Source organism: Pongo abelii, chromosome 4, assembly GCF_028885655.2.
Source record: "Pongo abelii isolate AG06213 chromosome 4, NHGRI_mPonAbe1-v2.0_pri, whole genome shotgun sequence".
Lineage (NCBI taxonomy): Eukaryota > Metazoa > Chordata > Mammalia > Primates > Hominidae > Pongo > Pongo abelii.
The window spans coordinates 141,231,751-141,253,642 of NC_071989.2; the positions used below are offsets into that span (position 1 = coordinate 141,231,751).

At 42.1% G+C, this 21,892-nt stretch overlaps 4 protein-coding genes across 9 annotated transcripts in view; 2 read left to right on the plus strand and 2 right to left on the minus strand.

The window, feature by feature from the left end:
• Positions 1–555: 555 nt before the first annotated feature.
• GDF9 (growth differentiation factor 9) lies at positions 556–5,953 on the minus strand. Of its 2 annotated transcripts, XM_002815872.6 has the most exons (4): positions 5,883–5,953; positions 4,810–4,992; positions 3,510–4,725; positions 556–1,934 (listed from the first exon to the last, which is right to left on the minus strand). In XM_002815872.6, exons 3-4 carry the CDS (start codon positions 3,904–3,906, stop codon positions 964–966), a joined length of 1,368 nt encoding a protein of 455 aa, XP_002815918.2. In that variant the 5' UTR covers positions 3,907–4,725; positions 4,810–4,992; positions 5,883–5,953; the 3' UTR covers positions 556–963. The 2 variants fall into 2 exon arrangements, with proteins under 2 accessions (XP_002815918.2, XP_063580336.1); XM_063724266.1 differs by lacking the exon at positions 5,883–5,953 and having other exon boundaries at positions 4,810–5,821.
• A 45-nt stretch (positions 5,954–5,998) lies between these two features.
• On the plus strand, positions 5,999–7,054 carry UQCRQ (ubiquinol-cytochrome c reductase, complex III subunit VII, 9.5kDa; the record flags this gene model as incomplete). The annotated part of the gene is given in 3 exon segments (NM_001133345.1): positions 5,999–6,056; positions 6,239–6,405; positions 6,855–7,054. Coding segments are annotated over 2 exon segments (249 nt in total). The 3' UTR covers positions 6,950–7,054.
• Positions 7,055–7,182: 128 nt separating this feature from the next.
• LEAP2 (liver enriched antimicrobial peptide 2) lies at positions 7,183–16,491 on the plus strand. The gene is made up of 2 exons (XM_054556506.2): positions 7,183–13,448; positions 13,771–16,491. The coding sequence occupies exons 1-2, from the start codon at positions 13,294–13,296 to the stop codon at positions 13,805–13,807; spliced, it is 192 nt and encodes a 63-aa protein (XP_054412481.1). The 5' UTR covers positions 7,183–13,293; the 3' UTR covers positions 13,808–16,491.
• AFF4 (ALF transcription elongation factor 4) overlaps positions 14,754–21,892 on the minus strand; it is an 88,527-nt gene continuing 81,388 nt past the window's right edge. For all 5 annotated transcript variants that reach the window (XM_003776661.4, XM_054556504.2, XM_063724263.1 and 2 more), the window contains one exon: positions 14,754–20,547. In XM_003776661.4, the coding sequence (XP_003776709.1) occupies positions 20,420–20,547 (128 nt within the window). In that variant the 3' untranslated portion in view covers positions 14,754–20,419. The remainder of the gene's footprint in view (positions 20,548–21,892) is intronic.

Below are 21,892 nucleotides of genomic sequence, written 5' to 3' on the forward strand. Positions count from 1 at the left end.
GCATCCACATAACACCCAGTCAGTAACATAACCAGTCACTACTGCAAGCTTAGTAGGAACAGTTCTACATCGAACTGGAAAAAAACCTGTGGGGGTGGAGTGGAGGGAGCTAAGCAAATCAGCAAAAACCAAACCAAAACAAAAAACCTTCCCTGGCTGCCTTTCATAAGGTCAGAGGTTTTAAATATATAAAGAAAAAAAATACACATACAAAGTCTTGTACATAGGTTTTCTTGGAAAAACATGCAAGGCAATTTCCTTTACATGAATGGGACAAATGTTAAATTGTTCTGTATGACTCGATTGATTTATATATGCCAGTTAACAAGGAGAATTAGTATACTGTTCACCAATCACACTAAAGCAACGGAAGTGGGTTACACTGCCTACTCTCTAGTCCTAGAGAGAGTCTTAACTTCATGAGAATTTCGGTGACGTTAGCCTCCCTTTCACTCTGAAAAAGGATCAAAAGTCGAGCTATGGCCAGCTTTTAGACACTTCCTCTCTCCCCCAAATGATCACTTAAAAGCAATCTTTAATAAAACACACACAAAATTTATGCCATTGACAGAAATTTATTCTTCCATTAAGACTATAGCAATCTGAATTGCCTATTTATAGCTGCAAGTCCATCCAGGATTGATGCTAATTAAGGTTTTTTCCCTATCAAGAATAAGACTCCTATGAAAAGAAAAAAAATCGCTCAAGGAAAAAGATGTAAAGTTTGCCACAATAATTATATTTCATTTAAATTTGGAAATAAAAAAAGGCTCTGTAGCAACAATTGATGTTATCCCTTTATCCTGATAGATGCCATAGAAGGTACTAATCTACACAGGCTCCTCTTTATACAACATATGCTGCATTTAGAGACTTAATATATGAAGCTTTCTCTTGAAGGCACACATAGGCACACAGTAGTTACTTTGCCAAACAGGCTCAGGGTTTTAAGAAGACCATTTGTTAACGACAGGTGCACTTTGTAGCTATCATATCTTCGTACTCTTTATAGGCAATTGAGCCATCAGGCTCAATGGTCAAAACACTCAAGGGGCTGTATTTGGCAGGTACACATGACGGTCTTGGCACTGAGGAGTCCAGCTTCTCGTAGATGATGTTCTGTACCATGGTGTGAACTGGAGAGCCATACCGATGTCCAACAGCCCTCGGACAGTCCCCTTTACAGTATCGAGGGTTGTACCTGTGCGGAGCCACAATCCAGTTGTCCCACTTCAGCTGACTAAAGCTAAGTCTAAAGTCATGGAGCTCACACTCATTTTGGGGAAAAAGAAACTGTTTGAAGTATTCACTCAGATTGAAGGAAGCTGGGACCAAGGGCTTCTTCAATTCAGAACTGACAGTTTCCTGACCTCTGCGGTGACGGCGATGAGAAGATCTCCCATCCTCAGCAGCCTCTTCTCCCACAGGATAGGCAGACAGACTTCTCTCCTGGTCAGGACCCTGGGAAGGCCTCCTTTTATAGTTAAGGGAATACCAGCTGTGATAAGCCTGAGCACTTGTGTCATTCAAATATAAGATCAGTGAGGGGGACACCAGAAGAGTCATGTTAAACAAACCATTCTGTGCTGAAGGATGCTCCAGCTGGTCTTTCATGCATGTAAAATTTATAGACATGTGAATACTTCTCTTGTTGGAGGCCACTAAAGGTTGAAGGAGGCTGGTCACATCAATCTGAATCCATTTGTGTTTCTTTCCAAATTCAAACTGTGAGTTAAAGGTAAATGAGTATGGAGCTCTGCAGAGAGTCCTGCTAGAAGACTCTGGCTCCTTTATCATTAGGTTGCACACACATTTGACAGCAGAGGAAAAAGAAACTGAGTTGTTGATAGTGTACAGCAAGACTGACTTGAGTAAGTGTTCAACGGTAGTAATGCGATCCAGGTTAAATAGCAGTTCCACTGATGGAAGGATTCCTAAGAAGAAAAATAATCTACCGGTAGTGCTTGAATATGAGTCAACATAACAGGCAGTCAAGTCAAAGAATTAGTACTTCATAATATGCTTTCTCCCTTCTCTTTTCCCCACTTTCTCAAGCCTCAAAAAAAAAAAAAAAAAATGGCGGTTAATATAGAAAAGGAAGGCAATTGGTAACACTACTAATGCCCAGCAACCTTACTGGACATTTTATCTCCAGAAAGTCAGATTTGGTGGTGAATCAAAGTAACAGGGAATCACTACATTCTGAAGTTTCATTTTTATTTTTTTTGAGACAGGGTCTCACTCTGTTACCCAGGCTGGAGTGCAGTGGCACCATCATGGCTCACTGCAGCCTCCACCTCCCAGGTGCAACTGATCCCCCCACCTTAGCCTCCCAAGTAGCTGGGACTACAGGCATGAGCCAGCACGCCCAGGTGATTTTTTTGTTTTTGTAGAGACAAGGTCTCGCCATGTTGCCCAGACTGGTCTTGAACTTCTGGGCTCAGGCAATCCTCTCACCTCAACCTCCCAAAGTGCTGGGATCACAGGCATGAGCCACTGTGCTCAGCCTGAAGCTTCATTCTGAGTAATTTGCTCCAAACACAGAAGCAGCTGATAAGGAAAGTAGTATTTTTCTCTTGGATAATCTCTAGAGGGAAAACCATAATAAAAACACTTATCAGACTTATTAAGATGACACGCTAAGCTCTAGTGAAGAAAGTCAATTTAAAACAATGTAATTGGTCCTAGTTAATTTAGAACACTTGAGATTAAAAACAGATGCTCTAAAACCACTATACTAAAATAGGATATTAAGGAAGCAGATACAACTGCCCTGTTGGGTTAGAATGGTTTTAAATCAAGAGCTGGTAGATATATACTCTTTTTTTTTTTTTGAGACGGAGTCTTGCTCTGTTGCCAGGCTGGAGTGCAGTGATGCGATCTTGGCTCACTGCAACCTCTGCCTCCTGGGTTCAAGCGATTCTCCTGCCTCAGCCTCCCGAGTAGCTGGGAGTACAGGTATGCACCACCAAGCCCAGCTAATTTTTATGTTTTTAGTAGAGATGGGGTTTCACCATGTTATAATTTTTTAAAGCACCACACCCAACTGCTGAGTCAAACTGTGGACTGATACTTTGTTCTTGTAAGGGCCAACTGTTCAAAACGGGAACTTTAAGCTTTTCTCTCACAGAAAGTAACAAACAAGAGAAAAATATCCTATTTAACACATCACACCAATAGCTGTAAGAGATGTTTAAGGTCCATTTCTGGGCCAAAAGCTTGGTGGAATAGAAAGAGATGCTAACATTCTCTAGCAGCACTTCCCCTCAGCCTTGAAAGCCATTAAGTCTCTGGTGTTGCTTTAAAATTCCATATTAGCCCACCTTAACCAATGAGAGCATTAGGAAGAAACAATAAGCTCAAGTCCCAGATTTGTTTCAACTGGATATTGAGGTTTATGCAAAATAAAATGCAATTCAAGGAACTAGGCTCAGCTCCTTTCTGTAATTGAAATGCAGAAGTGTCTATCATCTTCCCTCCACCCAGTTAACCAATCTGCTTTTACATACCTGTTATCTGGTCTCCAGGAGCCTGCTTATGCTGGGTACAGGGGGTGAAGAGCCGAACAGTGTTGTAGAGGTGACTTCTATTGGATTTAGGAATCCCTTCCTTGGTAGCATATGTCTTATAGAGCTTTTTCATGTAGTGCAAAGCTCTAGAGTCTGGCTGCAGCCTAGGTGTCCTACCTCGCCCAACAGATAGAACTTTGAAAAGCGGGGGAAGGAGGCCAGCTCTGTCTCTCTCATCTATAGGCTGCAGCAAGGACCAAGGCGTAGCCCCAGATTCCAACTCAGCACTAGCAGCAATCTGAGCATCTCCCCCAGAAGCCTGAGAACCAAGGGTAATAGGAAAGCACAGCCAGGCAAAGCAGCAAAACCAAAGGAGGAATTTGTTGGGAAGTGCCATGGCTTGGAAGAACTAGTGAGGAACATATTTCTCCATGCCAGTCCTCTTTCTAAAGGCCAAGAAGAGCCTAGCTTGGTCTCTTAAATAAATTTCAGGTGTGTGGGTGGACTAGGGTCACTTCTGTAATCAGGCCTCAAGTATGCCTAGCTGAAGATGATTTTTATCAGCTCTATATCAAGCAGCTGATAACACCTTAGTTAGCCAATTTGTTAATTAGATACAAATTTATTTGGTTATTTAGCTTTCCTCTCTTTTCCCCTGGCGTTTACCTAAAACCTGTTATTGTTATACTACCGGACTAGCTATGTAGCTGAAAGTCTAAGATAAATTGAGGAATGATCTTAAATAAAATCTCTCATTTTTTGAGAAATTTGGATTAAGATGTTCGCTAGGTGCTTGCTGAAACTTATAAGGCATGTGGAAAAGCTAACCAATTATTCATGACGATACTCAGATCTGCTGGTATGCAACTTATGGTATTAGGTTTACTCTTCCTCTCAATTTATCCTCACGGCATTTTCCACTTCCAGGTGTTTACAATTGTAATTATTCGCTGCATGTTAATTTGAGGGGTGAGAAAGTCACAATTGGCATAGAAGTTCCAGAGAGCAGAAAACCGTTAGGTCTCTCAGTCCTCCCAGATGGCTGGGTACAGAATATGTACTTGGAGTATTGGAATTGTATTTGCAATGTTCTTAAAAGAGGACATCGCCTTTAACCTTGACTTATTTTTAAATGTAACATACTGATGTCCTTATTTTGGTCTGCACACTCATCTATACATATTTTGGTTGAAAAGTTTTGGGATCTTTGCAGATGCTATAAAATAAATGAATGTTTTATTACTATTATTATTATTCATCCAAATGGTGGTAGAATTTGCTACAATATTTCTGTCCTTACCTGTATTTCTGTTCTTGCCTTGGAGCTGAGACCAGGCTAGACATTACGGTTTAAAAAAATGAGGCAAAGGAGCACCATGAAAAGCTGAAATGAGGGGATATCCAGCGCCACCTCGAAGGAGACTATGCTGGAAGAGTCAGCCTACACTCATAGTGCAAGATACGAAGCCAGTTTGTGCAGTACCTGCATGAGAAAACTAAGGTATGTCTGCAAAATACAAGTTGACTGCCGGCCGAGCCTCCGTGGTCCGTAAGCAGTGTTATAAAACACACCCAACTGTTGAATGAGAGCTTACTCCTATATTAAATATGGCCAGCAATTCCATTAACAAAACACTGACAAGACACCTCAAGGCGAGCTGTACAGGACAACAGCATCATCAAGCAGAATGCACTTCAGGGAAAACACCATAAGGCCTCTCACCCGACTTTCCTTGCTTCTCGCGTGGGGAGAAGAAAGAACTGGGGCATCGTGATACCCCCCACCCCACGCAAACCATCTGGGGAGGAAGCTGGCTGCTGTCGAGGCGGCCTCAGCATTCAATTGACGATTATTTGATTATTTTTGTGGCTGAAATTGACGAAACGTTTGTATTATCTCTTGGGAACGTTTACAGCCTGCCAGTGGGCTCTAAAACAGAATCCAAGAGAAGCCTTAGATGTGTGTTCCTGATTTTGGTGCTGGGGTCGCTGATGGCCTGAAAATAACGAAGCCCCCTTTGAGCTACTGGCCAAGGCCAAATAAAACCTCGTGCTCCTCTGCTGTGGGGCGGCCCGGCCTCGGGGCTCAGAGGCGCTCTGTCTACAGCTGGGAAAACTCGCAGGCCCCAAGCTCCTGGCCAGCGCGGCCCCGGAGGTCGGCAGGCCACTTCCTCGTCGCCTTTTTGTTCCCTCACCCGCCTCCCGCATTCGGCCGCTTCCTGACTGGGATTCCACAGAAAAACCGAGGGCTGAGCAGAAGTGTGAGCGCCTCCAACAGTCCACTGTCCCCCAAAGTCAGTTCAATCCCCGACGTCCTCCGCTAAGCTCCACCCCACCGGCCCCGGCAGGGCCTCCAAGGCACCTCCCACCTACGGGTCACCCAGTCAGGCCACTTCTTTCTGGGACAAAGGCGTCATCCCTTAGAGACAGTAGGAAAATGGTATCTCCCGGAAGTTACCTCACGACCTCCAAGAGCGGCTTCCAATCTTGCCGGAAGTGACGAACGAGTCAATCGAATCGGTGAATACAGAGGGCGAGCTGACCCCTGTGCGTGAGTGGGGTCTGGTTGTGCAGTGTTGGTGGACCCTGGGAGGCTAGGGGGCGCCCCGCTGGGCTGGGAAAGGATAAGGAGTGCAGGGGCAGGAGTCTGGGGTTGGGGACGAACCCCCGCGGGGACTGCGGCGCTTCGCGAAAGCGAGCCAAGCGCCTGTCCACCCTCGGTCCTGCAGGGCCGCCGCCACAATGGGCCGCGAGTTTGGGAATCTGACGCGGATGCGGCATGTGATCAGCTACAGCTTGTCACCTTTCGAGCAGCGCGCCCATCCGCACGTCTTCACTAAAGGAATCCCCAACGTTCTGCGCCGCTTTCGGGAGTCTTTCTTTCGCGTGGTGCCGCGTGAGTGCCCTGGGCCCGCGGGAGCGGGAGGCTGGACCCCAGCAGCAGCAGTAGTCACTGCGCCTCCCCTCTGAGCTCTGGCGGCCGGGAAGGCGCTCTGTAACTTGCCGTATACACCGTTCTCATTGAATATTCCTGACAGCCCTTAAGTTGGTCATATTATCTTCCCCATCTTACACGGGGAAAACTGAGTTACAGAACTGAAATGACTGGCCCAAGGTCACTCGGGTGATTCCAGCGCGTTCCTCTGAGGTCATCTTTATTTAGTTCTTACCAGTGGTGAAATGCTTTGTGTTAAACGTGCAGCAGATAGTGATGATAGTTGCATGGCCTTGGATATGCTAAGAACTACTGAAGTGTATACTTTAAAGAAGACAAGAGGACTGAGACCTTTTTTCTTCTATGTGCCTTATATGTGTGCTCTCTGTTTACTCCCTTAATTTTTAAAGAGTTTGTAGTGTTTTATCTTATCTACACATGGGGGACTGAAGAATTCGAGAGATCCAAGAGGAAGAATCCAGCTGCCTATGAAAATGACAAATGAGCAACGCATCTGGATGACGGTTCCCTGTCTCTGAAAGACCTTTCTCTGGAAGAGGAGTCTGCATTGTAGTGTCTCAAAGACACAATAAACTTCCTATGGTCTGCACTGTTGTGATATTACATTTTTGTGAGTAGAATCCTGTGTGACCACTAATATTCAAGTTCATGAAGCGCCCCTCCTCAGCATGAGTCTTGAAGTTTTGCCTGGTCTCGGGTTTTGGTGAAAGAGCAGGGCTCGCCCTTTGTTCCATTATCTACAAGAAAATAGCTGCAGCTACTGCTGCAGCTAACCATTTGTGGGTGACATGGGCTATGGGGAGTGCTGGTTCTTGGGCCTCTGCTCCCATAACAACAATAAAGTCTAGTAACTATTGTAATTAGTGTGTGTCAGGGACACTTTTATTTTTTATTTTTTGAGATGGAGTCTTGCTCTGTTACCCAGGCTGGAGTGCAGTGGTGCGATCTCGGCTCACTGCCATCTCTGTCTCCTGGGTTCAAACGATTCTCCTGTCTCAGCCTCCTAGTAGCTGGGATTACAGGTGCAGGACACCACACCTGGCTAATTTTTTCTATTTTTAGTAGAGACAGGTTTCACCATGTTGGCCAGGCTAGTTCTGGAACTCCTGACCTCAGATGATCTGCGCGCCTCAGCCTCCCAAAGTGCTGGGATTACAGGCGTAAGCCATGGTGCTCTGGGCCTCAAATACTCTTCTTAGCTACGCAAATGAACTGTTAAACCTCACAAGCACCTTTAATGTATCCTCATTTGGCAGATGAGGAAACGGGCACAGAGAGATTAAGTAATTTGCCAGAAATTGTACAGCAGTGAATGGTGGAGTCTTGCACTAAAGTGATGCTCTTAAAACTATGCTCTATTGCAGGGGTGTCCAATCTTTTGGCTTCCCTGGGCCACACATAAAATACACTAACACTACAATAGCTGATAAGCTTTAAAAAATTGCAAAAAAACCTCAACGTTTTAAGAAAGTTTACAAATTTTTGTTGGGTTGGATTCAAAGCCATCCTGGGCTGCTTGCTGCCCAGGACTGCGGTTGGACAAGCTTGCTCTACTGCCTTTCCTCCTAAGGCAGGCCTTAGCCTGAGGGGATATCAGCTATAAAACAGATGAGGTGATCTCTTGGCCTCCACAGCAGTTTTCTGTTTCTGTGCCAGGAAGCCAACAGTGTTTTCAACTGTATGTGGTTCATAAAGCCTCAAAGATTTACTCTGGCCCTTTATGAATAAAGTTTACGCCTGATCTAAAGCCTTTAAATTATCTTTTTGGTATTAAAGGTACCATTTTCCCTTTGCCCACCGAGAGTTGGTGGGGGTAGGTGTGATTGGTAGTTTTATGCCTCTAGTTCCTTAGAGAGGCTTCTCTCTAAGCTTCGGGACATGGGTCTCACCTGTGGTAGCAGGTATGTGGAATATGATGCATTGTCATAGCTCAGTCAGTACAGTATATGATATGGGATCTGAGATCCATTTTTAGAAACTCTTCTAAGGACTCTTCCTGCTAGCAGGAACTTTTATTCTGGGTCAGACTTTTTTTTTTTTTTTTTTTTGAGATGGAGTCTTGCTCTGTCACCAGGCTGGAGTTTACTGGTGCAATCTCAGCTCACTGCAACCTCCGCCTCCCGAGCTCAAGTGATTGTCCTGCCTCAGCCTCCCGAATAGCTGGGACTACAGGCGCACACCAACACACCCAGCTAATTTTTGTATTTTTATTTTTTTGTTTAGTAGAGACGGAGTTTCACCATGTTGGCCAGGATGGTCTTGATCTCTTGACCTCGTGATCCTCCTGCCTCGACCTCCCAAAGTGTTGGGATTACAGGTGTGAGCCACCGTGCCCGGCCAGACTGTATCTTTATTATCCTAATTACTGCTATTGCCTTTTAAGAATCAAAAGTTAAGATACTTCAAAACACGGCCGGATGCAGTGGCTCACGCCTGTAATGCCAGCACTTTGGGAGGCTGAAGTGGGTGAATCACTTGAGGTCAGGAGTTTGAGACCAGCCTGGCCAACATGGTGAAACCCTGTCTCTACTAAAAATATAAAAATTAGGTGAGTGTGGTGGCACACGCCTGTAATCCCAGCTACTCAGGAGGCTGAGGCAGAATTGCTTGAACCTGGGAGGTGGAGGTTGCAGTGAGTCAAGATTGTGCCACTGCACTCCAGCCTGGGTGACAGAGCAAGACTTCAAAACAAAACCTAAAAGATAAACTACATTGTGAGGCAAGATACGGGGAGAAGGCTGAGTCTTATAGTCTTGGGCTCGTCCTCTTAGCCCGTCACTTCCTCATTATGTGATATAGGCAAGAAACCTACTTTCATGAGCCTTAAGCTTCTCACCCATAAAATAGAAATATTATAAAATTCTTGGGTTGTGGTGATGGTGAAATGAGTGACAAGTGTCTGGCAAGATGGTACGGGCTTAACACAGGGCAACTAACTGTCTGAGGAACTCTTCTACCTCACCCCCAAAAGACAGTCCAATTTTCCCATTTGCCTCTTTGTCCAGATTTATTCCCAGGTCTTGCAGCATATTTGGGTCATAGACTTCTTTGAGAATGATGAAAACTGTGGACCCATCCTTACCTTGCATAGCTTCAAAAAGTTCACAGCCCAGAGGAGGACCACTGCTTTGAGAGGCCATTGATGTCTTTCTCCCTCTGGTGTTTGCCCCAAGCCGCTGAAGTAGATGGCCACCCTCTCCCATCTTGCTCGCCTTGTTCTACACTTAGACTATTTCTCCCTGGTTCTTTGACTCCTTTGGAGAGACCAGCTCAAAAGATTCAAACCCCTTTTCTCAGCCCAAACCAGGCACCAAGCCTATTCTTTTTATTCCAGGAGTGCTCTACTGAGATGACTCTGCCGTAAGCCCTGTGATGTGTGGAGCTTCTGCTTTGGATGAAATTAGTCTGCTTTAAGCCTGTGTCTCATCAAAGGGCTTCCCTCTCTAAGCTTGGGGAAATGGATCTCACCTGTGTGGCAGGAGTGCTGAGGTGGTGGGTGTGTGGAATGTGGTGAGTTTTAGTAGTTCAGTGCTCCTATACGTGACCTGGGATCATTTTAGGGGACATTCTATTTGCAGAAATCCTCAGAGGAGGACCTGAGTAAAACCTTGTAAGAAGGACAGCTGCTGTGGGCTTCAGTGCTGGTAACCCATCTGGAGCCTCCAGTCCTGGGTATGGATCCCTTACCTGCTACTCTGGCACAACCACTTGCTCCATTTAACCTTTCTTTTTCCAAATGCTTCTGCCCCCACAAGCGTTTTTATCTACGGGCTGCAGAGTCTGATGAAAGGAATACCCTTGCTCTTTTAGTTTGCAGGCAGTCCTCAAAATGCAGGCCTAAGGTAGGCCCAAAAGTCTATGCCAGTTCCAGCTAGCAAAAAAGCAAATACACTTTGACCTTTTGTTGAAATTTTACCTGGTAAAGTTTTTCCATTTCAGAGTCTTTCATCTTTTATTAGGCACCTCCTGCTTAGGGACAGCAAAAAGTTTCCAATTACTGCCAACTCCTAGTGATCAACCTGGAATGTGTTTCAAACAGCTGCTCATGTAGCTATACCCTCTTTCTCCCATTTCATCCTAAGCATTTGCCTCAGAAGCATAAAATCTCTGAGAGTTGTATCCAGAGTTACCAAGCTCTCAGCTATCAAATCTGCTTCAGTCTCATTTTCTTCTTGTAAATTAGTCATTTGAACCTCCAAACTGACAGAATAGGAGACTAAAGCCCAAAGAGGGGAAGGGCTGGCCTATGGGCAGTTGCACTCTGTAGACCCCAGGCTACTGCTTACCAGCCAAGCATTCTACCTTCTTATGGCTGAAACTGTTAAAGCCTACTTAGGCCTTTCTATTGGATGAAGGAGCATGTAGTTACGTGTATATTCACTGAGCAAAATACTTGATTGTAGAATCCATGAAAATTTTTTTTTTAAATTTCAAGAAGAGGCCTTCGCAGTCTCTCAAGTATGGGATGGCTGTGGACAAAAACTGTCAATTCAGCTAAGTGCTGCCTGGATGTTGCTTTGAGTTTGATTTTTGCTCCATACTTAAACAACTAGCATTCACATAGACATATGTTAAAATACTTTCCCCTTCCCCAACAGTGGTTGCTTCCACAGACAGTGACTAATGGTTTTTTCTTTTGGGGAGAGGGTGGCATACAACATAGAGGCTTGAACTAAAGGCCTCTGCAATGTTGTCACACACTCATGAGGATGAATGGTGCTTTCCCCCTACACACAGAGCGGCAAGGGCTTCAAGCTCTTTCTTTCCTTGTGTTATTAGCTTTACAAATTAACACCATGCTAGTTTGATCCTGCTAGAAGTACAGGAAGGCAGAAATGGAGGATTAGGAGAATTACTCATCTTTTGGATGAACAGTTTCCAAATCCCATTTGGCACATCACTCTAGACTGGTAAAGTGGAGGCTGACACTGAGGCCACAGACCCAACTGGCTCTAGGACATCACGTTGTTCAGTCCTTTGCTTATCTAATCACATTTGTGTTCTTACCCAATGCTCACTAGGTCACCCACATAGCCACTTCCCCTCCCAGCAAAAGTTCCCAGTTAGGCCCCTGTCTGGGATCATCCAGTATCCAAGCTCAGGGGTGAAGGGAGCAGAGAACTAGTCTCAACTGGTTAGTTGGTATATAGGTCTCTTCTCAGTGTTCCTGAAGTGCATGCAGTGACATCCCCCTCAAGGACTGGCTCCATGATTCTGAGAGGACTAGAATCAGGACAGTCAGATCTGTGGTCACATCCTGCCCAATTCCAGCTCTAAGGTCCATCAAACCATCTGCTTCTCCCTTGGCAAGAAGCTCCCTCTATCTGACTGGCAGCAGGGTCAGTGGCCATCCTTTTCTACCTTCAGCTGTTGTGCATCTCCTCCACGTTTTCCTGGGGTAAAGGAACAAGCAGGTTCTTATCCAAATACCCAACCTGTGAAGATGAGACGGCCCTTGGGAAGAGGTATTAGCCAAGTTTTCAGTGTGATGCCTGGCAGAAAGAATTTGCTGTATTTGTCTTAAGCTTATTATCCTCCCAGGTCATAGGAAGATCTAAAGTCCAATGAATCTCCTTACTCGGAATTCACACCTTTCCCTTCAAACTTAAAATGCCCATGTCATTTCACGAGTACCCATAACTACCCATGGTTTAGATACATGTCCCCCCCTTGGTCTAGAAATCTGCAGCAGTTCCTACTTAAACTGATGGATGCTTTGGGCTTTGGAGGTATCTCATCCCTATGCCTGCTGCCCTGAAGCTGCCGGAAGGAAAGGCCCCACTCAGCTACTGGGAAGAAAGCTCATAATTCAAGGCTTTTAATACAGTCACTGCACAAGCTCTCCCTCTGATTTAGGAGATCTTGTTACCTCCTCATCTACATGTGCTTAAAGACAAAAAGAAACTTATAATTATTCAATTCACATGTGGTCCAAATAAGTCTCACATCCAGCCATTCCCGAGAGGGCAGGAGGCCAGACTTTGAACTTTCCACAGCTGGGTCTTCATTTTACTAGTGAGATAAAGAGATGCAGATTAGGGTGACAGTCCATCTAAGCAAGTGGATGATCTGGGGAACTGTAGACCTTGCTGAAGCATCCTCCCACAGAAAGGAGATAAGGGCCTTATCCAATTGCCTGTACACAATAGATCAGTGCTTCTTTCCTAGACAAGGCTGAAAGGGGCCAACATTATTTCTGAAGACTTCATTATTGGAATTCTATGGGAGTGATCTCACTGAGCTATTTTGGAATAGAAATGTGGCTAGTTGCCTGACCTCCCTCAATGGTTTCACGTGGCTTTCAAAGGGAAGGAAGGACAGTGCTGACTTTTGGTAAAATGGGCGAAAGGGTCCATGCCAGCAACACAATCACTCAAAGTCCAGATGAGGGATCAGTAAATACAACGTGCCTGAAAGGCGGCCCTTGAGCACATTCCTCCGGTAGACATTAACTTATTAAATTGATTCTGATTACAAATATAAACTTTGCCCCTATCTCACCCGGTAACAATGCAAGAGTTGATGTCAGTCTATAAAAGGAAGTAGGAACTGTCCCTGGCTTTCAGGCTCCAACATCCTCCCTCTGTCAAGATGTGGCACCTCAAACTTTGTGCAGTCCTCATGATCTTCCTGTTGCTGTTGGGCCAGGTAAGGAGGGAAGGATATGTATGTGTATGTGTGGAGTGTGGAGATGATAGTGGTGGTGGAACTTGAAAGCTAGATTCAGTCCTGGGGAATGGTTCCTCTGTTCTGAGTCTACAGCATCCGCGGAATGGAATGATCACTCTTCCAAGGTGTGCAGCACGGTGTCAACACTTTCATATCTGAATGTCTGCCCTACAGATAGATGGCTCCCCAATACCAGAAGTGAGTTCAGCAAAGAGAAGGCCACGGAGAATGACCCCATTTTGGAGAGGGGTTTCCCTCAGGCCTATTGGAGCCTCCTGCCGGGATGATTCTGAGTGTATCACAAGGCTATGCAGGTACTCCACGAACCTGGGAGCAGGGTTGGGTCAGAGAGCCCTGAGAAGCTGGGCAGAGGAGTGACAAGGGGACACATGAACCTAAGAATAAAGCTGGGATGGAGGAGTTCTAGACTGAGACTGGGAGCTCCGTGGAAAATCCCTTAGGAGTTAGGAGCCAAGAACAGCTCCATGTGGGTACCATGAAAGAGTGGTGCCTTTCCATTCTTCAGTCCTTCCTGAGACTGGACAGATCAAGCGAAGAGGAAGGAAATGCAGCATAGGTGGCCCTGGTCACTCCTAGACCCAGTCTTAAAAAAAACTACCCTTTCTTTTCCCCTAGAAAAAGACGCTGTTCCTTAAGTGTGGCCCAGGAATGATGTACATACCAGGGGAAGAAAGGACAGCAGTCACCTCTGACAATGCTCCGTTCTATGGAATATTGATTAACTGCATTTTGGCTGGAGACACCCAAGTGAAGCAATCTTGTATTTTTAATATTTAAAGGCAGATGTATGCTTTAAATTGGTCTCCGTTTCTTCTTAGAATGTTGATATATGGATAAGCATAACTAAACTTGTCAATTTAGAGTTTATTTTTCTATGGATACTATTAAATGTCTCAAATTGAAATTTTAGCAGTCTGGAATTCAAGCTTTTGAGGGAAAGAAGGATTCACTTTGTATACTAAAGAAAAAAACAGCATTGCCCAGTAATGTGTTAACTTCTCAATCTGGAAAGTGTGGTGAGAGCTACATAATCAACAGCTACGTAATCAACTTCAGCAAGTTCCTAAGCTGTGGCCCTGGATCCCTTCACTCCGTAACTCTTCAGGGAGGTGTCAAAGGTGGTCAAGCCTGGGAGGCTGAGGCAGGAGAATCACTTGAACCTGGGAGGCAGAGGTTGCAGTGAGCCAAGATCATGCCACTGCACCCCAGCCTGGGTGACAGAGACAGACTCTGTCTCAAAAAAAAAAAAAAAAAAAAAAAAGATGGTCAAGCACTTGCCATCTAATGAAGCACCCAGGTTTGTCTATGACTGTCTGAACATAATGCAGAACAGAAAGAAAAATCTAGTTTAATAAAGCAATAAAAGCCCAAGCCACCAAAAGCATCAAAAGAGATTTAAGATTTCTGTTGGGACAAGGTGAATTTTGACATATGCACAAGGACCCATGGCCAGCAAGTTCAGAATTTCTGTAATCAGAAAATGAGACCTCAGCTGGCGGGAACAGACTTTTAAAGAGTAGTAATGGACCTTAAGACACAAAACAGGAATTGCATGAAAAGGGCTCAGAGTTAAAGAAATATAAAGAGTACAGTGTTCATTAACTTTAATACAGAAAATCTATTTGATATTTATTAAACTTAGTTTCTCCAGCTATGGTTTGGCATTGTACAAAGCATCTTAATGACACAGTAGAGTTAAAAAGATCTTTACAAATTGAAATGTGATACCCTTGTCTCCAAATATTTTAATTGCCATAAATTTGTTTAAAAATACACATTAAACGCATGTTTGACACTCTAAACTTTCTATACTCTCAATACCACAAAATACATATAATATACTATACAGATGTGGAAAAATCTAGTTAGTATATAATACTTTGCTCACCATTAACAGCTTTATCACGTGAAATGCACATACTGACTTAGAAATCCTAGCTTTTGAGCCCCAAAGTACCTCTGAAATTGTAATGTATTGCAACAAATAAAAATCACAGTATATAATTGAAATTCTGGTTGAAAATGTAAGATGCCTAAATATTTTGGATAAAAGAAATGTAAAACAAAGATTTGGTTCATGTACAAAACAAAGGCATCCTATCAGTCACTAACAGTACCTTTCTGCAAAATCAACAGGCTTTTAATTTATCAGTGACATTATCTCCCCTCCAAAACCCTCCCCAAATATCAAACAATTATTTACCAAATAATTTTAATTTCAAATAAAAGGATTTTCAATAAATATATAAGCATTTCCATCCTCCATATACAAAATTTCTTAAAACCATTCAAAACGGAGGCTAGATAGAAATTTTCGTAACTGTGCTTACCAACCCCACAACTGGCCCTTAAAGGTGGTGCCTTTTCAGGCAATGTCAACTGGCCAGTTCTGTTGGTGAGCCCCCCACCCCCACCCCACCCATCCCAGTACTGTTGAATGCTCATGTTAATGATTTGCCAGGTGTGTGCATAAAGTTGTAAAATGGGGACACTTCTGGAACGCCAACAACAAACTCAACAATATGGATGATCATGGCATTGATTTGAAAGGCAGCATTTCCAAATTGATATTTTCCAGAGAGGAACATAGCAGGTAGAAAATTCCAATGGTTAAAAGCTGAAAAGAAGTCCCACATGGAAGCAGTAAGAGGTCAAAACTGAGTATCACTAGAATTTCTGGGTGGGAGCTTTTTTTATTTTTAAGAATGGCAAGTTATGTTTAGCTGAGTAACAGCGGCAAGGAGAGGTCAATGCTGACATTCCTGAAAGTCAACTTCTTTACATGATGACTACTTAGGCTGCTATTTTAGGATACTTAAAGATCTCTAAGACTTGGATTAGACTTAACTTGAATACCTTATTCTGTGACCAAATTACATGAAAAGAAGATACATAGTTATTCTTTCCATTCCCTTTTCTGGAGACAGCAAGTTCTTTCTAATTAACCATAGGGTTCATGTGAATAGGAGCTTTGTAAGACCAGCATCCACTTTACGAACTATTAATAATTTACTTTTTGTCACTTGCTAACTTGGTTTTGGGGTCTAGAGGTCTAAAATGAATTTCTCCATTAGTGAGTATCTGAAAGACATGCTCACAAACATGAAAAATTTGGCCTCTTGTCACTACATATTCCATGGCATTCAATTATCTCTTCTATTAATTTTACTGAATAGCAACCTTAGATGTACAGTATTATTACTGGAAAAAAGCCTGCCTCTTCAATACATTAATGCATAAAGCTGAAATGAAATTTATGTTCCATGTATTAGGGGTTATACAGGTATGATAGGTATCTATATGGGTTTGAAATGCTCTGGCTCCCCAAGTTACTTAGGTTTTTTAAAAAACATCATCACAAGCTGCCTAACAGTCATCCCCAGTAGATGTTCCTGGGACCCAGACACAAACTCCTATAAATCAAAATATATAATGAGGCCATACTGTTCAATTAGCAACTGGAAAATTAAAATCTTTCCCACCCTGTAAGAGCCCTACGACACTACAGAAGGGCTCAAATACATTTTAAAAGTTAATTTACTACAAATCATAGTAATTAAGCTTTAACAATCTAAAGGAATACACATTGCACCCTTGAACATTAATATTCAAGGTGTCAACAAGAAAGTGTCTTAGATCAATTTAATAAATAATGTGGAAATAGTTGCACTAAGCTAAAATACTAAACACACACATTTTTGACAAACTAATTTCATGTTTTCATACATACATACATATATATAAAGTGTGTATGTGTACATAAGTTGCATACCCTTACACCTAGAAGAGTGCACAGTGTACCCCTCCTCTATATAACTAGGCATCACTGACTGGAACAATCACTGGCTGCTCTGAAACTCCACAGAGTACTGGCCTCTAGAGCCAGAACTTTCATTTATAACAAGTGCCTTTTGTAGGCTCTTGCTTCAGAATGCAAGCTCATTCATGAAAAAATGTACCAACGTTTCTGTCATTAAATACAAAATTATGCTGTCTGATCTGTCTGATTAAACCTTTAATGAGAAGAAACAAACAACAATTTTTAAAAAACTAGTGAATCTAATAAAGCCAAGTGTGTCATTCAAAGTGCAGCCCAAGTGCCTAAGAATCCGCCACTGCGAGAGCTCCCAGAAACACAGGTGGCTGTGGGCTCACGCACACTGCTCTCAATTGCTTTTACACTAGAGAATTAAATCAATGGTGGTCAACCTTCTCCACTCTTCAGCAGCTATAGCTGTAAGTTTATCTGAAGTACTCACTGCATATAAAGTCACTTCTTGGCTACTTGCCCAGAAAAAGGTGGCACTCAGGCAAGGAATGGGCTGGATGCTCTCCAGCCAGACTGGAGCCTGGGCTGAGCTGTGGAAACTCCCCTGAAGGGGAATGCTCCCCACAGCCCAGCCCAGTCTGGCCCAGGCAAGACTACTGTGACAACTGCATCCACTGCAATTGGTTCGTTGGTTGCTTATAAAGAGTCTAATGGTGTATAGGCTGCTGCCTCCTGGCATACAAGTGTAGTCATAAAGAGCAGTCAACAAAGTAACTGTTTAAAATAGTTGTTGTTTAGTAACTGTTTAAAATAGTTGTTGTTTCTATAATTAACCATATACTAAGTACAAGTCTCAGACTAAGTTTTTAGCCACTTGTCAAATTCAGTTTTAAATGGTTAGAAAACACTGAGGACACCTATTGAGGAGGGAGGGAGGAAGAGGAGTCCAAAGTATGTGCTGGAGCAGATGATGACAAAGACAGAACATCTAAGACAGACGTGAAGGAAAGGGAGTAGTATTTCCACACACTATGACATTGAAAATTCAATTATTTATGATAGGATTTTGATCCATTGCCCATTACTACCTTGTGGGAAAAATCCTCCACAATGAAAAGGTTGAAAAATTCATTCTCCAAAAATTGACACAGTTTTAAAGAGAAAATATTAGAGCAGCACCATAAACCATGCAGGAAACTCTGCTTTAACAAAATATCAGTGTGACCCCAGAAATGCTCCTGCTGCCTTTCAGGACATACAAGAGACTAGAACACACTAGAACTTAGAGGTATCCCATTGGCTGTTGTTGCTGAAAGTCTGAAAGCCCAGAGGATACTTTTTCCATTTCTAAGACATCACTGCAAATTAAGGAATCCGAGTCAGAGAAATCAAAGAAGGACAAGACATAACATGTACTTGATTAACAACCATTATTTCTTACTAAATAACTATCATGATCATTGAGAAGTTGTCCTCTTATGGAAAACTGTTCCTAGAACACACTAAGATTAAGTTAGAAAGATATCAGAGGCAATTTCTCCAAGAGAAACAGGTTAAATTCAACATAATTTGTACATCTCAATCTTCAATGATATCTAAAAACAATCTGAGGTACAAAACAGTTAAGAAGCTCTATAAATATGAGGCCACAAGGACAATGAAAGTTCACTAACTTCAAAAATAAGTGTAAAAAAGTCTCAAACACAAAGGATTCACTGCACTACTGGACTTGAAACTTTTCTATTCCTTCTTTCCCCTTTCCTATTTCAAGCCTTAGCAATCATCTACAAATAGTAGGATAATCTTTTTTTCTGACTGAATGGATTCATTTTTGGAATGGGGAGAGGGACAAACTATTTTTCAAAGCAGCATTACCCAATTGGTTAGACTAAGTCATGTACCAAAGCAATAGCTTTTCTGAAAGAACTAATCTTTATATGACCCTAAAGAAAGATTTAAAACGAAAAAATTGAACATTATTATTGTAGAAGACCAATCATGTATGGACGATCTGGTCCTAGTGTAAAACTTCATTTGTAAACAATCCATAGAGTCTTCATTTAAAGGTAAGATTTAAGGCACACCAAACATGATAGGGGCATGAAAAATAAAGTTTAGAGGGTACATTTCTTATCTTAGATTTCTATATGCACCTTGTAGCAAAAGGTACTTTGATATACAACTCTTACAGAGCCAGCTTCTTAAGCTCTACCCCTGGCTCCCTTCCCTGTCCCGAGAGCTCACACTGAATCAAGTTAGGTACACTTTTCTAGTGTGAAATTTTCTGATTCCATCAGAAACATACATCATTGAAGAGGGCCTTCATAATACAAAAGGAGTAAACAGAAGATAGGTTTAAAAAGGAGAAATTCATCATCTCTACATCAGGCATTAGAACTGTAAGCTGTATAGCAAAAGCACACACCGAAGCTCCAGCCTATTTCTGTATCAGTAACTGCACGCTCATATCAGAGCATCACAATCCAGTATGAGGGGGAAAAATCTGAAAAATAACTCTAACCGTCAAAGATAATCAATTAAAGACACATAAGCAGCAATCCTCAGGAGTTGGATCATCCTTTTTTCCACAGTAACTTATTCTGTTTCGATTAAGTGTCAAATGATTAACAACAAAAAATAACATATGGTTTTAATAAGATCCGTAACGTTCAGGATTGTCCTTTTATGAAACCCTTCAACACGAAATGCTTCTTCTAGAAAGTCTGTCCTCCCTCTTTTGTAATGCATTAAATGCAAATTATAGTCACCGTGTGATTGCTGTAGTGTTAACACACATTCACAGTTTTTGAAATAATGCATACCAAATCAGACACATTTCATAGTACATACATGTAGAATGCCATTTTCTCATATTTAAGTGATTTTTTTCAATGTGTAGAAGAATATCCTTAATACTAACTGTAAATTCCACAATAATAAAATTGGAGTTAAGATTTCAAATATCAGGTCAGGTAGTAGGTGTAAAAAGAGTATGTCCTTATTTTAGATGAACCAATTCTTACTCTTAGAACAGCTACCACAAAAAGATATTAGGTAATAAAGCTCCCAAGGTATATAAATAAAAATGTCTACATTAAATTTATGCTAAATATTCAACAGAGTAAATTTATAGGCAGAAATAACTAAGTCTTAAACTATCCCCAATCTGGGAACTTAAAAAAATTAAAATAAATAAAATTTCAATTCATTAGTTATGAATTGCAACTGGAATTTCAATCTTATCATAGCTCACGGAAACCATCTTATCAATGTGCTGCAGATTTAAAAGCATTTAAATAATCTTTCACATTGGAAATATTAAAGGGCCAACTGACATGATGGCTTTGGATTATCAAAAACAACAACACATGAACCAACGAGGAGAAAACTATTCCTCATTCTTAGTGTCGACTAGGTGGTATGTTATGGCAGTTTTCCTTCGTGATGTGACACAGTGTTGTGGAGAAAATCAGAGGCAACGAGAATGTGTTCAGTTCAAGATATCAACTTGGCATCCTGGCGAAGCCAGTGCAGTCCCTGCCGGGTATAACGAACTAGATCTGTCATGATACTTGCATTAAAGATGAGAGGGCCCATTACTTTATCCAGTTCAGCAAAGAACTCTAGAAAACCAAAAACATTCATTAAATGATATATACTCTTTTGAATCACTGCTTTAAAATTATGAGTAGAGATTATAAAACAGCATTCATAAACTCAAAAAATACCTCCTCCTACACTAAAATGCTTATTGTCCATGTTTTAGAGCAAATCATTCCACAGTCTCTCAAGTTATATTTGTTCCCTAAGTCATGCAACATTTTAAACAGAATGTATGGTCAGAAATTAAGTGTTATATATAAGCAGGATTCCATGAATGGAAATGATAAATTGCTATTATGCAGTAGATATTATTAAAATGAAGATTTAATGCCATAATGTGCTATTGATTACTCAAAACATTTTGTGCATTGCTTTTCTATAAGAAGCAAGTGATACAAAAAGGAGGACGTTCTTTGCCTGTTTCCTGTAACAGCCTCTGTGAGGTTAGACACTTAAGATTATATCAAACTTTCAGCTACAATCATATGCCATGAACCAACTGATAACTAAATCCCATGTTTTTATTTATTTTCATTTATTTTTAGACAGTCTCCCTGTCGCCCAGGCTGGAGTGCAGTGGTGCGATCTCGGTTCACTGCAACCCCGGTCTCCTGGGTTCAAGCGATTCTGCTGCCTCAGCCAAATAAAAAATATAAAAAAGTGTTTTCTTTTTTTTTTTTTAGTAGAGATGGGGTTTCACCATGTTGGCCAGGCTGGTCTCGAACTCCTGACCTTGGGTGATCCACTCGCCTTGGCTTCCCAAAGTGCTGGGATTACAAGGTGTGAGCCACCACGCCCGGCCACAAATTATGTTTTTATAAATACAGCTTTATGTTGAATGTTGGGATTCCTAGCCTGGGCAACGTAATGAGACCTTATCTCTACAAAAAGTAGAAAAATTAGCCAGGTGTGGTGGCATTCATCTGTAGTCCCAGCTACTCAGGAGGCTGAGGCAGGAGGATCACTTGAGCCCAAAAGGTAGATGCTGCAGTGAGCTGTGACTATGCCACAGCCTGGGTGACAGAGTAAAACCCTGTCTCAAAAAAAAAAAAAAAAAAAATTGGGATTCCACTTTTACCTTTCTCTCACCATTGCCTCTCTTTAGGGATAGGAATCTTACATTTTCATCTGATTACCTGTTCACACTGTAAGTATTTAAATGTACTCTGTGACACAATGATACTTGATTGGCTAATGTAGTGTTTCTCTGTAAAGGATCTGCCTAAAGAGAAGCTGCATGCACATATTTGCTAATAACATCTACTAAATAAAATGGTGGTTTATACAGTAATTTCCACTAAGGTCTTCAAAGACTTTATAATTCTCAATGTCCTTGGTTTGGGAAATAATAAACTTTTAAAGGGC